Below are 15495 nucleotides of genomic sequence, written 5' to 3' on the forward strand. Positions count from 1 at the left end.
AAAATTATTGTGTGTATATAAAAAATTAACCACAATATATTTATATATAAATATATATTGTTTAATTTATTTTTAATATATATTTATATTTTAATATATTTTTTGATTGATTTAGGAGCTGTTTTTTTTTGTTTTTTTACACTAGTATAATTGATCCATAAAATCCAACCCCATGAGATAAATTTTGTCTCTATCAAAACTAATAAATTAGTCTTCAATTATAAAATAAACAATAAATTAATCACTTGCCTCTTTATACTCTAAACAATTATTTTTAAATTTAAAGGCTAACTTTTGTTTTCAAAAATAATGGAGAGTTGAGATCAGACTACTTGATCTCCTATGTTGTTGTTGTATGTTAGGAATTAATTTCTTTGTACTTTCTTAAAAAATATATTAGATAATAATATTTTTTAACATTAATTTTAAATTAATTTTAAATTAATATGTTAGCAATTAACATTTTCTCTTTTCAACCATTCTTAAAAAGTTGTTTACACTTTACACTCTTTAATTAACGATCATCACTTAATCTATAAAATACTCTCTTTATCATTTCTCTTACCTTCTTTTTATATCAGTTCAGATATCACAATGAAAATATTATATTGAATAGCTGAAAAAATATTTTTTTAAATAAATAAAATATATATTTTATTTACCAAATTAATTATTTTATAGCGTTTTTGTCGAAAAGTATCGTATCTCTTATTTCGTTTACAGTATAAACGAAATAATACTATAAACAAGATAAGACATAAAATAAAATATGTGTATATTTTATTTACAGTGTAAACGAGATATGTGAATAATTATAATGTTTACAATGTAAATGAGATATATAACGACAAATAATTTTCAGTAGTTATAAAATAATGTGTAATTCTTTGTATTCTTCACAAATATTTCAATACTTTTTTTTCGAAAATAAGCCAAAATGTCTAGTAGTATTAGATATTTGGTTGTAATGGGGTGATAATTAAGTGTGAGAATCTCATTCTATTGCGTACCCGGCAAGTAAGTTCTTTGTCCGAACTGAAGAGTCTGATTTTTAGTAGTGTCGGTGGTAGCGGGAGAAAACAGATCGAAAGTGTGGGGTATAGGTTGCTAGCACCGATAGGAAATCGAATTTTTTTGTTTCGTCTGTTTTGGCTCCATGGCGACGAGTATGTGCGCTTGATGTTTGACATCCATGGAAGAATCATTACGAAACAAGTGATGGAATTTTGTGCAGAGGTTTGTGATGTCTCTGGGCAGTCGAACTTTGTGTAGGATGACCTACCTCTCGCACCACCACCGCTACACGCTGCTTGTCCAGTGAAAGACATGGACGTTGACGATAAGGATTCAGACGAGGAGTTCAGTCGTCCGCATCGTGATTATCGATGTACGCCATAATCTTGAAATAATTCAAAAATTTGATTAGAAAAGGGTAAAGGTGAGAGAAAAGTTGAACAAATGGATGTCACAAGCTAAGCTGCTGTGGACAAAATGCATATATATAGACCTTCTTCAATCTTATCTCATTTACAGTGTAAATGAAATAATACTATATGTATCTCGTTTATACTATAAATAAAGTAAGAGAGTTACACACTATGTATACAAACGTGATACAGTCACATTGTTTCATGCCTTATCTTATTTACAGTATAAATAAGATATATGTAGTATTATTTTATTTACACTATAAAAAAAATAAAAATATGATATATTTTTATCAAAAGATTACAAATTATTTATTTTAATAAATAAAATATTTATTTAAAAAAATTCTAAAACACTCTCTAAGAATAAGTTTATAATTTATAATTTTTACCGGAGATTTGAAAATACACCCTACTTTTTCTCTATTTATTTTGCGGTGCTCATCTACCTCGACTTTTGGCGTAAATTACTATTTCCATTCTATCTATAAAAATTTAATATATTAATAAAAAAATTTATATTCATAAAAGATAGTTATGATGGATAGAATTATTTATATTTTAAAAAATATCAAAATTAAAAAATGACTTCTCTTAAATTCAATATCTAATTCTTATTTGCTAACTCTTCACTATCGTTTCACTCCATTAGAAGCCACTATTTGACTATTGTCCAACCCCGCACCTCGCAATCTCACCATCATCACTACAATCTCATTCACTATAAAAAAATATTGAATATTGTTAGATTTAATGTTATATATTAGCGACAAATTTATCAATAAATTTGATAATAAATTTATTAAGTCAAATTATTACTAGTAGATTACTTTTTTGACAATAAATTTATTAGTAATAATTAAAAGAAAAAGAAAAATAGGCACGAATACTGTCAAATTTACCAACATATTTATCTGTCGATGAGTCCAATTAGTGAAACACTGTGTTTTAGTAACGTACAATGCGTCACTGTCGCATTTATTCAATGATAAACATGTCCTAAATTCAAAACGTGCATCCTCTTCCTCATTTTGAAACACACAACCTCTCACTCTCCCCCCAAACCTCTTCCACTGGCCCTGGCCTCCACCAACAGCATCCCAAAACTGAGTGGACACGACCAAAACTCCTTGTGTCGTGTGAATCACTATGTTGTCATCCTTCCTCTCTTTATTATCCTATTACTTTTTTACAATTTTAATTGAAAGAAATCATAAATGCAGTCCTGTCGGCCAGTCACCATGTCGCTGCTCCTCTCCCTTGCTCGACGTCGACGCCAACAGATCCGAGAGGGTGGATGTCGCGCGCTGCTCGCCATTTTTGCTGCTCCTCCTTGCTCAGTCGTCGGTCGTTGCTGCTCCTAGCCTGCCGTTTCTTCTCCTCACCGTTTTTGTTATTTTTGTTGTTGAATTTGTTTGACTTTTGGATTTTATTAATTACATTGATTTCTGATTATGATTCTCGCCGTTTGTTGATTTTGTTAATTTCTGCTGATTATGTTTCTAATTTCATTCTATTTCTGGTTGCTCTGCTTTTGGTTCTAGTTCGGCTTCTGGTTGCTTGTGTTTCTGGTTCTGGTTGCTTGTGCTTCTGGTTCTGATTTTACTTCTAATTCAATTTTATTCTGCTCCTACTTCTGGTTGTTTGTGCTTTGGTTTTGGTTTTGATTCTAATTTCATTGTTTCTGTTTCTACTTTTGGTTATTTTTTTTTGAATGTTTATTACATTGTTGGATTGTTGTTGTTATTGATGCTTCGATGAAGATGATGGTGGTGGTGGGTTCTAGTTCAGCTTCAGCTTCAGCTCTATTCTGGGTGATTTTGGGAAGAAGGGGGAAGGGTATTTTTGTTTGAAAAATAATTTTAAAACTAAGTTAAACCTTTGGGACTATTTTATAGTGGAAAAAAGTCGAGGACGAAATAAATTTTCAGCCCCTACCTAAGGGACCAAAATCATACTTAACCCTATTATATATTATAAGCTTTAGAACTGTCGTGGCATTTTGTTATTCTTTACTTTACGGCTAGAGGTAAGACTTAGGGTAACGGGGTGTCACAGGTAGGGTGTAGGGGTGTGCATGGTCCAGTCCAACCCGAAGATCCGGCTCAAACCCAAATACTTTAGGGGCTAATTTGGTGCGATTTCATTGGATTTAAGGTTGGGTAAGGGTCTCAAAAATAGATTGGATTTAGGTCAAGGCAAACCCAACTTCACTCGGCCTATATGTACTCCAAGGGGACTAAAAAAACTATATATGTTTTAAATTAATTATAATATTATATTATATTAATTATAAGCTTATTATTTTGTTTGTAATCACACTTGTTGAATTAGAAAATAGATTAAAGAATCATGAAAATTAGAATTTATAGACAAATTCAAGTTTAAATATGGATATTAACTTTTCGATAACAATTCTGTTTTTTTCTTCTTTATAAATAAGTGCATCATAATTTTTTTATATAAAATTTATCATGACCCAAATTTCACCGATTTAGACCCAATTTTAGTGTAACCCGAAAATAATAAGATTTTATCGGGTCTAAGATTAGATAAAAATTTACTGACAAAAAAAAAGTAAAAAATTTAAAGTTAGACTCAATCATTATTTAGAGTCAGATTCGAATTAAAATCAACAATTTCATCTTTCTCATATATATCCCTGACAAAGTAGACGGTGAAAAATTAGAAACCGAAAATTTGGTATTTTGTTAAGTTTGCAGGAGATATTTAAAAATTTTGATTAATATTTTGGGATTTAGATAATTTTATCTATTAAAAATAATCTTTTTATAAAAGTCAATTTTTTTTAGTAGATTTGTTAGCATATTAAATTTATAAGTATTCTATTTATAATTATAATTATGAATAAAAATTTATTGTTGAATATATTCATCCTTTATTTTTATAATATAAATTATAAAACAATGTTGTGCGTGTAGAAAAAGCAACATATTCATTCTAAAAAAATAAATAATAATAAAAAAGGGCTAATGCACATTGATGATGAAAAATTGAAGACGCACCCAAATAATGAAGCCTTTTTGTGGGGCGAAAGAAAGAAAGAGATAATAGAGACTTAAAAAGGTTACTACTAATTGGATTTGTGCAGATACATAAAACGAGACTCAGCTGCGGAAATCCCCACCCAAACCCGAACCCACCTCTCTGCGCTCTTTCATCAAACAGGTTCCTTTCATACAAATCTTGTTCCTCCATCACCTTCTTCTTCTTCTCCCCACCTTTCAATTATTCATCCCCTCGATTTTCTGCAACTTGTCTCTTCTTCCTTCATTTCAGATTTGTGCGTAGATTCCCCGATCCCCGCCTTACGTTTTTTATTTTTTAGGGTTTTTTCGTATTCTTATCTCTTAATTGCTTCGCCATAATTTAGTTACCATTTTGATTGAAAGGGACTTCTTTGTTGTTATTTTACAATATCAAGCATGTTACTTTCGTCTTTGATGCTAGTTTACAAACACCGTAATTTGCAATTATTTTGTTATCAGATCACAGTTGCCTTTTAATTGAACAGCATCTGCTGACAGTTCATTATTTGAATATTTTTTTTATGCGTAATCTATTGCAAATGAACAGAAGAAGAAAGCGGTAGTTGCTGGTAGGATTGCGGAGCTTAAGACTATGTTTGCAAATTAATGATAATAATAAAAAGAACTTTATTTTTCCTCTGGGTGACTCAGATTTTTATGCTATAAAAGTTCTGATCATGTTCATATTGCAAGTCTAAGCCTTTCATAGAGATGGAGACAATTACTCGGGGGATTGATTCTCGATAGATAATTATGAAGTCAAAAGCATAAAATAGTTGGTTCTTCTGGTAGTTTTGATCAGACTCAGTGTAGGCAGACTTACCTGCTTGCTGTCCCTTTTTTTTTTCTCTGATGGAATTTTTTTTTTCCTGTGATAGTTAATAATTTCATAATTTGCTGGTCTATTATTTAATTTTTGTGATTCTAGAGTTGATTTCCGTCTTGTAGGACTATGATCAAGCTTTTTAAAGTAAAGGAAAAGCAGAGAGAACTTGCAGAAAATGCAAGTGGTGGAGCACCCGTGAAGAAGCAAAGCGCCGGCGAGTTGCGCCTTCACAAAGGTTTCCTGTCTTTTCATTTTTCAAGTTGGATTTTTTTTTTGGCCTGTTTTTTGTCATGGCCAAATTCGTGTGCGACTGCACTTTCGATCTACCCTAAACCCACTCACTTTATTCAATCTACCCCTTTCAAGCAAAGGACGGAGGAAATGAGGGGAACAAAGTGTTCTACTTCTATTGTTTACTGTTTAGCTTGATCTGATGTAGATTCTGAGCTGTAAAATTTAATGACTAAAAGGTTCTTGGATAACTTAGTAACTTGAATTTGTCAAAGGATTTTGTTGGGGATTGGCTTCTTGGGGCATGAAGGAGTGTTGTAGATAAGGCGAGCTAGAATAGATTTCTTGAGTGTCATGATGGTTTATTTTTAGAGAACAGAAGTTGAAAGATTCTAATTTAGTGTTTCATCCACAAGATAATCTGAGTTTATATAGGATGAAAATGAAAAGCATGGATAACTAAAATAGTTGCCATTTGATTTAATGATTTTGGCTAAGCTCTGCATTTATTATAAAAAAACACTTTGTTTATTAAGGGTATTGCAACGAATAATGAATATCTGGCATCTTGTTGCATTTTTGCTCTTAGTTGTACTGCCTTAGTTTTGCTTCTGCATTAGTTGTGCAGCAAAATGTTCTTAACTGTTGCTACTATTTGCCAACAATGATTTACTTCTGACATTGATGTATTTTTTAATATTGAAATATAGTCAGTAATCAACAATATAAAATACAAATGAGTTATGAGCTCACTAATTCAATTGTGATATCATTTCAAGGTGTGTCTTAGTTGCTGGTCCTGATATATTATTGTTCCAGATATTTGTTGAACAAGTTTTTTCCTATGTTATTTTGTTATAGAAATTTTTGTCACACTACTCATGCATGTTTCAGATATAAGTGAGCTGAATCTTCCAAAATCTTGTACCATACAATTCCCCAATGGCAAAGATGACTTGATGAACTTTGAAGTTACAATTCGACCTGATGATGGTTATTACTTGTAAGGAAGTTTTTGTTATTGGCACATTATTTTAAACTCGACAAAACAGATTCTTACTGATGGCTTTGATTTTCCTCTGGCTTGTTCTGATTTTATTTTGTTATTTTTAATGCTAAATAAAATGTATAATTCATTGTGATTTTTTTTCCATTCCTCCAAAATGAAAACAGAATAAAATCCTCAATATTCTCCACTATTTTTGTTTTGTTGTTGCAGAGGTGGTATATTTTTGTTTTCCTTCCAAGTATCTCCCATATATCCGCATGAAGCACCAAAGGTTAAGTGCAAGACAAAGGTAGGATGGACTTGATTTTTGTTTATATTGTATTTCAATCTTCATATTGTACATAGTAGTTTTGGTTGTGGTCTATATTTGTAGTTATCCTATTCTATTTCAGCTTCAGAAACTGATTTATTACTTTATCTTTTATATGAAGGTTTACCATCCAAATATTGATTTGGAAGGAAATGTTTGTCTTAACATCTTAAGAGAAGATTGGAAACCTGTCCTCAATATAAACACGGTTATTTATGGCTTGTATCATCTATTCACGGTATGGCTATAGTTATGTCCTCGTTGGGTTTTATTATCTTTGTAAAGTTTAGACTATAATCTCTATAACTTGTGAGCAGGAACCAAACTATGAGGATCCACTGAATCACGATGCTGCTGCTATGTTGAGAGAGAACCCAAAATTGTTTGAATCTAATGTGAGGAGGGCCATGGCTGGTGGATATGTGGGGCAAACCTTTTTCCCACGTTGTATCTAGACTGAAGCTCGACGCCTGTTAAAATTTACTATCAATGCTTGAAGGCCCATGGTTTGTAAAATTGATTCTAAAATTGGGATTTTCCTTTCATCAGTCTGTTATTTTCCTTGCAAAGACCACCAAGCGCATCTTAAAGCCAAACAGATGGAATGCTATTGTAACTTCTGTGCGTTAATTGAGTGTTGACAATGAAATGTTATTCTAAAGGGGACCAAGCAGAAAATGGGTTCGGTGATCAATACTTGTCTCTTATCTCCCTTGCATTTTCTGTTTGATTTATTGTTTACTATTTTCCTTGACTCTCCAACTGCGTAGCATATCCCGAAAGGGCTCAGAAGCCTTTTATGGGTGTGAAATGTGAAGTATATCTAATACGTAAACAAGGTGAATAGATGTGAAATTCCCTAAAACATGGAGCTATTAAGCTGAATACAATGAAATTTCTTTTTGAGGTTTTTGTCGATAGGCCGAGTGAAGTTATTAATTTCAGCAGTGACCAAAACATAAAAGTATAATTGTGTATACAGAGTGCAAAAACACAGGAGGATAACAAAATGATATTATCAATTAACAGTGACCACAAGTTACATATCCTCAATTTGGTATGGTGTTAGCTAAAGAACCTATTGAAAATTTCTGATCAGTTCATGCCATAATTGCCATCGCAAGAATATTATAAGCGCCGGAACAAATTTCTGATCCTCCCAGCCAGATTTGTCATCTCAAGAGTGAAGGAGTTCCTTCATCAGTAAGAAGCCTCCAATATAAAAGGACAAATGATGTCATTATATTGTTTGGAGATGGTTTCAGCTTCCAAATGTTGAGTTACTGCAAAAGGTGATAGCGTTGATTTAAAGTCCAATTGAGACACCGCAAGTCTCAAAAACAGTGGACAGTTTCACATGATCAACCAATATTAACTATACAACCAGTTGACTCTCAAATCATCATCTCCTGCTCTTTCAAAGCGACCATTCTAGCATTTTCGCGGTCCCGCTTGAATATGTAGTAGAGTGGTGTGTAGCACAAACAGCACAATCCAAATGGAATTGCCATCATTGAAAGAAGACCCTTGGACAAAGCCAGAGCCTCCGGTGAAGATTCTTTAATAGGATCAACAGACTTTGCATTGTAGCCAAATATTTTCTCAGATAGAATTCCAACCAGTGGAGCCGCAACCGAGGAAAACGAGCCTTCGAAAGCTCGATCAAATGCATAAATCATGGTCCTATGTTTGACGGGGACTACCTCAGCAAACATAGGGGCATTTGCAGCCGAACCGTTCCAGCTTATAGTTAGACCCATCAGAAACAGGGTGACAGAAAAGGTGAGGTAACTACTTACAGACTGAGGGATCACCTTAAGGAGAAACCATGAGAATGGAATGCCCATAAAGGCGCTGAACTGTGCACACATGATTCGACCAGAATGAGGGTACACTTGTGACAGTTGATCAGCTATTGATCCACCCATGAAGGACCCCATTGCACAACCAATAGCAAAAAGGCTGAGGAGTGTTGCTGAACTGTTATTATCAAACCCTGCACATTGAACCAATTCATCACATGACAAGAAGTACTGATAAAGTTTGAAATATTTGTACAGCTTATTACTTTATTAGTGATCTTGATACAACAAAAAATTTAACTTTAGAATGTTGTAATAGAGAGTCAAGCTCACCAATTAGTTCGAACCACATTGTGAAGAACACCATGGCAGTCCATGGTAGTGACCCAATAATGCCCTGTAACACAATGATTTGAAATGTTTGCACTTTGATCACAGCTTTTGTGGCAGCACAAGAGTCCATCCATATTGATGCTGCACTTGCATTGCCTTTATAGATACCTTCATCCCTGATGAAAACACAGATCAGATTTAACAATAATTATACATGAAATGGATATAAAGCATTTAGTTGAGTCACGAGGATGAAAACAATACTAAAGGTAATTAGGAGGTTAAAATGCTAGAAAAGATTGCCAAATGTGAGAGTTATATGAAGTCATTTACCTATCTAAACTGTCAGTAGCATCATGAATGGTGGTAGATCTTTTTCTTGGATCAACCACATAAAGTAAAACAAGGAGTCCAATCGATGCACTCAAGGTTGCCATCAAAACAAAAGCACATCGCCACCCTTGTATCCCCCAAAACTGCTTCCCAGCCATGACTGTGGCCAAAACACCGCCTCCTATGCCTCCTAAGTTACCAATAAGGCTTAATAATCCAAATCCAGTTCCCCTCACACCATCCTTGTAGCTATCAGCAATGAAAGACTGTAGTGCTGGAATCACTATTGCCAAACCAAAGCCATTTATAGCTCTCCAGAATGCAACCTGCATAAAATCGTGGCAAGCGGCAACGGCTGCTGTAGATAAAGCCCAGCAAAAAGTTCCCATTGCAAGAATTACAGGGCGATCATAGTTTAGAACAAGTATTCCAGCCAAGGGGGATGATAGTCCTTGAACAAAGTTCCTTATGAATGTGAGGTAACCCAAATCAGATGGTCCCGCATTAAATGCTTCGCTAACTTCCTTGTAGACAGATGGAAGAAGATTTTCATCGGCTTTCTCCATGATAGCGGCCAGGTTGATAAGAATGAGCGAGAGAGACACACCGAAAATCTGTGTTGTCCTGTCAAAGAAAAAACACATGGCAAGGCCAATATAAAACACCACAAATGAGGCATAGCTGCAAATCACTATTTCAGATTATGTAAAGTTAGATGAAGAATGACGCTATGCCATTTTAAGAATGATATTTGTTACTCTACATCATCATCCGATACACTGTTTTATTACAGCAAAAGTCCATGTTAAGTATGATGATGTCTGTTCTTCCCATTTAAGAACATGCAAGAGACTGTTGAGCTAGCTATTAAATTTTTAACAATTATATTGGTGTTTCTAACAGAACTTTTTTTTCATATACAAGCACTACCTACATTACACTCTTTAGGTGCAATTGTTCCTAGTGCAGGATCCTTGTGCACTACACTGTCCCTCTTATATATATGTACTGTGTTTATACCTTCTTGTCAGGAAACCTCATGACAAGAAAATTAGTACAAAATTTGAGTGCTGCAGACTTACATAAAACTCTACTCCAGAATTCTGAAGCATATAAAAGCATTCCTTTGTTATTATGCTAAAGAGGAACCTAGCTTTGCAATCTATGAATATTCACTATTACAAGTTTGCGGTTATCTTGTTCATGGTTAACTTTTGTCATAAGCCTATCAAAACCAAAGCTAAGGAAAGAAGAACTCTTATGTTATTACGAACAACAGGGTCCCTAGCCAGAGAGTAGTCATCGGTGCACAAATTACACCATCTATAAAAATGATCCTCATGTATCTCAGATCTGCTTATGGTACATAAAAAAAAAAAGGAAAACTGCAGCTAGAGAAAGTGTTAATCCTTAAGAACTGAAGGAAATGGTTGATGAAGTTTACTTTTACATTCAGGTTCTATACCTTTCCAATATATGAATGAATCCGATTCCATAATTACTGTAAAACAAAATCCGTGTTGTGTTTGGGGAAATGGAAGTGTTCTGGACATAGTAGAATTCAAATAAAAGTTAAAAAGTCAAAGACATAAATATCATAGATTATATTCCAAATAAATTAGAGATAGCTTCAACAAGTATATCCTGGAATCAGGAATTCGTCTATCCAATCTCCATTTTCTATTATTCTTTTTCCATATGAAATGAAATCAACATCTCATCGAAAATAAACTCCGAGAGAGAGAGAGGGAGGGAAAACTCACTTCATGATTTGAGAATGTTTGAGACTGGGAATGCGAGATTTGGATGGAGAAAGAGCGCTATGTCTTTGGGTCCGAATATGCATCAGATTGAATTTGACGAATGAAAACGGCAAGTCAACGTATAATTAAGAACACGAATCGGATCTCACGCTCTTCGGTTTCAACTCCTTTCCCAAATACTATTACTAAATTTGAAACCACCAACACCAACAAACTTAACTGAACAAATACTTTCTCTTTATTTTATTTTAAAACAGTAACATAGGCACTGCCACAATATTATTGTTATCTCCGAACCGAACTAAAAAGACGAGCGAAAGGAACGAAGGATAAATCAAACTGTCTCAATAGTGAAGCCAATCACACCTATCCTCTTAGACTCTGCCACTTCTACTGTGATTTTAATTCAACTTTGATTTTCATTACTTCTAATTTGACTCTCGAGTCATACGTGGAACCCTTTGCCTACGCTAGCGTTTTCCTCCAAAATTTGTATAATTTCTAACTTGAATTCCCAATATATGTTAATATTATTGGAAAGTTTTCAAATGGTCCAGAGCACTTTTTTGGAACTCTCATGGTCCATGTAAAGTGTCCATTGGATTTAATAATTAATTAAATAAAGGGTTGTGATTTTCTATTTAACATGTGTTTATAATGGAAAGCATTGTGAGGTGTGTATCAAATTTTGCGTTCCACGAGGTATGATTTATGGAAATTACATCCTGCTGCCTCTTGACACAAGCTTCTCTTGTTGGTGGCGTGGCTTGATGGCTTAGTCGTTGGTTTTTTGGATGGCTTACCTTATGTTTTCGATTTTTTTTTTGTTGACCTTTTGTTTTGGTTTGGTTGATTTTTTTATTGAACAGTTAATAGACCTTTTTGGTACATGATTTTTCTTATATTAATTTAAAGATAATGAATAATTTTTAAGTGCATCATTTTTGTATGATTTTTGGCTAGCATTATTTTATGAGATTACAAACTCTGAAATTATAATTGTTAAATTTACAGTCTTTTTTATTTTTTTTTTGTTTATTATTTAGGCTGAGAAATCCGACCCATAGATAACAAATGGAACTAAGTCTTATACATCTATTTAGTATTAATATAGTATAGTAAAAAAACATGCCACACTCTCTTTTCTTTATAAAGTAGTATTTTTGATTTTTTATATTTGGAATAAATTTTAATTTAGTCTTTAACATTTTAAATACTATTTTCATTCCAAAAAAATTTAAACAGATTTAATATAGTCTTACTATTAAATTTAACACTAATAGTTAATAAAATGACTGATATAGACGTTAATAATATTACTAATTAAGTCATATCTTCTTCTATATATTAAAAAAATATATATAGTCAAAATCTTTTTATAATATTTTTCTCATTTTTTTGGTACAAAATTTAAATCTTAATAATCAATTATGAACGCTTCAAAATTAAAAGAAAAAATTTTTATATTAGTGACCGTTGGTGGATCGATATTACTTATATATTGAAATCGAATGTTATTGGCTATTCAATATGCGAATTGCTTGTGTCAAATTTAATGGTAGGACAACATTAAACCTGCTTAAATATTTTTTGGGATTGAAATAGGAGATTTAAATTTTTTTTTTATTGAAGTATGACGTTTGAAATGTTAAGGACAAAATTAGGATTTGGCCAAAACATTGAGAACCAAAATAATATTTTATCCCATTAAATAAACTAAATAATTGGAGAAAATAATATTTGATCCCATTAATAACTTTTTCATGTTTATTTGTACTGACCAATTCAAAATAAATGGTTTCAAATTACAATAGAGATAAACATCAATTTTAAATTATTAGTGTACACGTAAAAAATTACTAATTTTTAGAAAAATATATGAATTTACGTAAAATTAGTGAATTAAAATTGTCCATTTAAAACCACCAACTCATTATATTTATATAAACCAACACATTTAAATTTTTAATTATATATGTTCAAATAAAATTTATTAAAATTTTTAATTTTTTATTCTTTTTTAATACTAATTTTTTTTGCTTGAATACTAATTTAAATGTGTTGGTTTTTATAAAAATAATGTGTTAATTTCAAATGAACAATTTTAAATTACATCGATTTTTTTAGAAATTAATAATTTTTTGTTCGTGTATGTTACTAATCTAAAATAATGTTTAAAATTTTAAACTTAACTAAAACAAAAAAAAAGATACGAAAATTTAGTGCAACTATAAATATGGAGAATCGAAGAAGGTAGAAACCGTATGTGAATAGTATAAAGTTATTGATAATTATTTAAATTATCAAATGAATAAAAAAATATGGTTATTAAAAAATGTTATATGAATCTCCCCGATCACTTCTCTAAGTAAATCGAATGACCTAGACTAGATTTAGCTCTCTATATAAATCTAATCACCCTGTTTTGATTTATGCATGTGTAAATCTAATCACTATGTTTAGATTTACTAGGATAGCATGCACGCATGCATAAATTGAAACAACCTGATTAGATTTACTAGAATAACATGCAAATATGTATAAATCGAACCAGACTGTTTTGATTTATATAGAAAGCTAAATCTAGTCTGACTCATTTAATTTACATAGAGATGTGATTAGGGTGATTCACGTTGCATTTATGTGATTATATTTCTGCAATAGTCCGACTTGTATATAATTTTAATACTTATTATGCTTTTTTTAATTTAAAAAAATAAAAAAGTTAATATCTCTATGTGTTATATACTTATATATAATATTTTAAATAAATTATTTTTTAAAATATTTTCATAAAAAAATATATTATTGTTACGTTGGATAACCGGAGATTGATGGGCTAGACTCACAAGGTTGGCCCAATCGGGTGAATGAGGAGGCTTTTGATCCGACTCTCGGTCAAGAGTCCTCGTCCGACTTATGTATGTGCAAGGGACGGGAGTGGTACCTGGAAAGACACTCCGATGCCTAAGTCAGCAAGGGTGTAAGCAAGTTTAAGAGTATGGGACTTCTAATTACCTGAGGATTGTCAGTGTACTTATAATGGTAAACCCATAGCTACCGTTGGGATGGTTCCACCTTTTAAGGAGGATAATCGTCCCTTTATCTTAGGGAGGTTGAGATTTGACTTGGGCAGTGGGTTGAAAGATTTTAGAGGCAGTTACTTATTTGAATGAGTGTTATCTGCCAGTTAACACTCTTTACCGACTTCCTAGCGTTGGAACCAACCTCCTATGCGGATGTCAGTTGCGGGGGAAGGCCAACCTTACTGATGGGGCCTTCTTAAGGTGTTTGGGTCTGGGCTTGGACATTGGGTTAGGGTATGAATTGGGCCTGGACATTGGGTTAGGGTATGAACAATTATATAATAATATTTTTAACAAAAGTAATTAGTTAATAAATTTTGAATATAACAATCTAATTATTTGTCAAGTAATATAAAATAAATTTTTAAGAGTAAAGTATCGTTTTTGTCCCTAACGTTTCAATCGTCCTATTTAAGTTCCTAACGTTTTAAAACTGACTCAATGTTGTCCTGCCGTTAGGGATCCATTAACAGAATTGACAGCGGGACAAAATTGAGACATTTTTGAAACGATAGGGACTTAAATATGACGAAAACGTTGGGAACAAAAATGATACATAGAAATAAATTTTAGTTTTATCCTTTAATAATATCAATTTTTTACTATACATAGTATTCAATTATTTTTTAATCACATCAAAAATAAATTTATTTAAAATAAAAGTAATGTGATTAAGTGTAATTTAATTAGATGTAATTAAAAATAATTGAATACTATATACAGTAAAAAATTAATATTATTGAAAGATAAAATTAAATTAAAATTTATTTTTGTATATCGTTTTTGCCCCTAACGTTTTCGTCCTATTTAAGTCCCCAACGTTTCAAAATCGTCTCAATTTTGTTCCGCCGTCAATTCTGTTAATGGATCCCTAACGGCAGGACAACATTAAGTCAATTTTGAAACGTTAGGGACTTAAATAGGACGATTGAAATGTTAGGGACAACTTTGGGACTTACCCCAAACGTTGTAATAATTAATCTTAATGAATAAAAAATATTCATGTATTTTCTATTTATATATTTTATATTTAATTATTTAAGAATAAAAGATTTAGTTGCCATTTAAAGTATTGTGTATTAAAGTATCGTCATTTAAAGTATTTCTTTATGTACTAAGATATTCTGTATTTATTAGAGTCCATCAATACTCTTCTTTTATATTAGCCTTTGATTTTCATCTAATAAAATCTAATGGTCTATATAAATATGGCACATCTAATAAACATATAAGTGTTATGCTTATTTTAGGCATACCCTACCTTAGATTGAACAAAATTACTAATCTTAATCATAGTAAATTAGTGTTAATTAATTTATGACTGG

General features: G+C 32.0%; 2 protein-coding genes across 3 annotated transcripts; one reads left to right on the forward strand and one right to left on the reverse strand.

Annotated features, from left to right (window-relative positions):
- The first annotated feature begins 4442 nt into the window (after positions 1–4442).
- On the forward strand, positions 4443–7547 carry LOC107487884 (NEDD8-conjugating enzyme Ubc12). 2 transcript variants are annotated; one of them, XM_016108576.3, is made up of 6 exons: positions 4443–4616; positions 5426–5538; positions 6429–6537; positions 6754–6832; positions 6975–7091; positions 7171–7547. In XM_016108576.3, exons 2-6 carry the CDS (start codon positions 5430–5432, stop codon positions 7306–7308), a joined length of 552 nt encoding a protein of 183 aa, XP_015964062.1. In that variant the 5' UTR covers positions 4443–4616; positions 5426–5429; the 3' UTR covers positions 7309–7547. The 2 variants fall into 2 exon arrangements, with proteins under 2 accessions (XP_015964062.1, XP_015964063.1); XM_016108577.3 differs by having other exon boundaries at positions 4483–4731.
- A 308-nt stretch (positions 7548–7855) lies between these two features.
- Positions 7856–11554, reverse strand: LOC107487883 (uncharacterized). Its single transcript, XM_016108575.3, has 4 exons — positions 11085–11554; positions 9322–9945; positions 8989–9164; positions 7856–8849 (listed from the first exon to the last, which is right to left on the reverse strand). The coding sequence occupies exons 1-4, from the start codon at positions 11165–11167 to the stop codon at positions 8248–8250; spliced, it is 1485 nt and encodes a 494-aa protein (XP_015964061.1). The 5' UTR covers positions 11168–11554; the 3' UTR covers positions 7856–8247.
- Between the last annotated feature and the right edge of the window lie 3941 nt (positions 11555–15495).

The sequence above is a fragment of the Arachis duranensis genome, chromosome 5, assembly GCF_000817695.3.
Source record: "Arachis duranensis cultivar V14167 chromosome 5, aradu.V14167.gnm2.J7QH, whole genome shotgun sequence".
Taxonomy (NCBI): Eukaryota; Viridiplantae; Streptophyta; class Magnoliopsida; order Fabales; family Fabaceae; genus Arachis; species Arachis duranensis.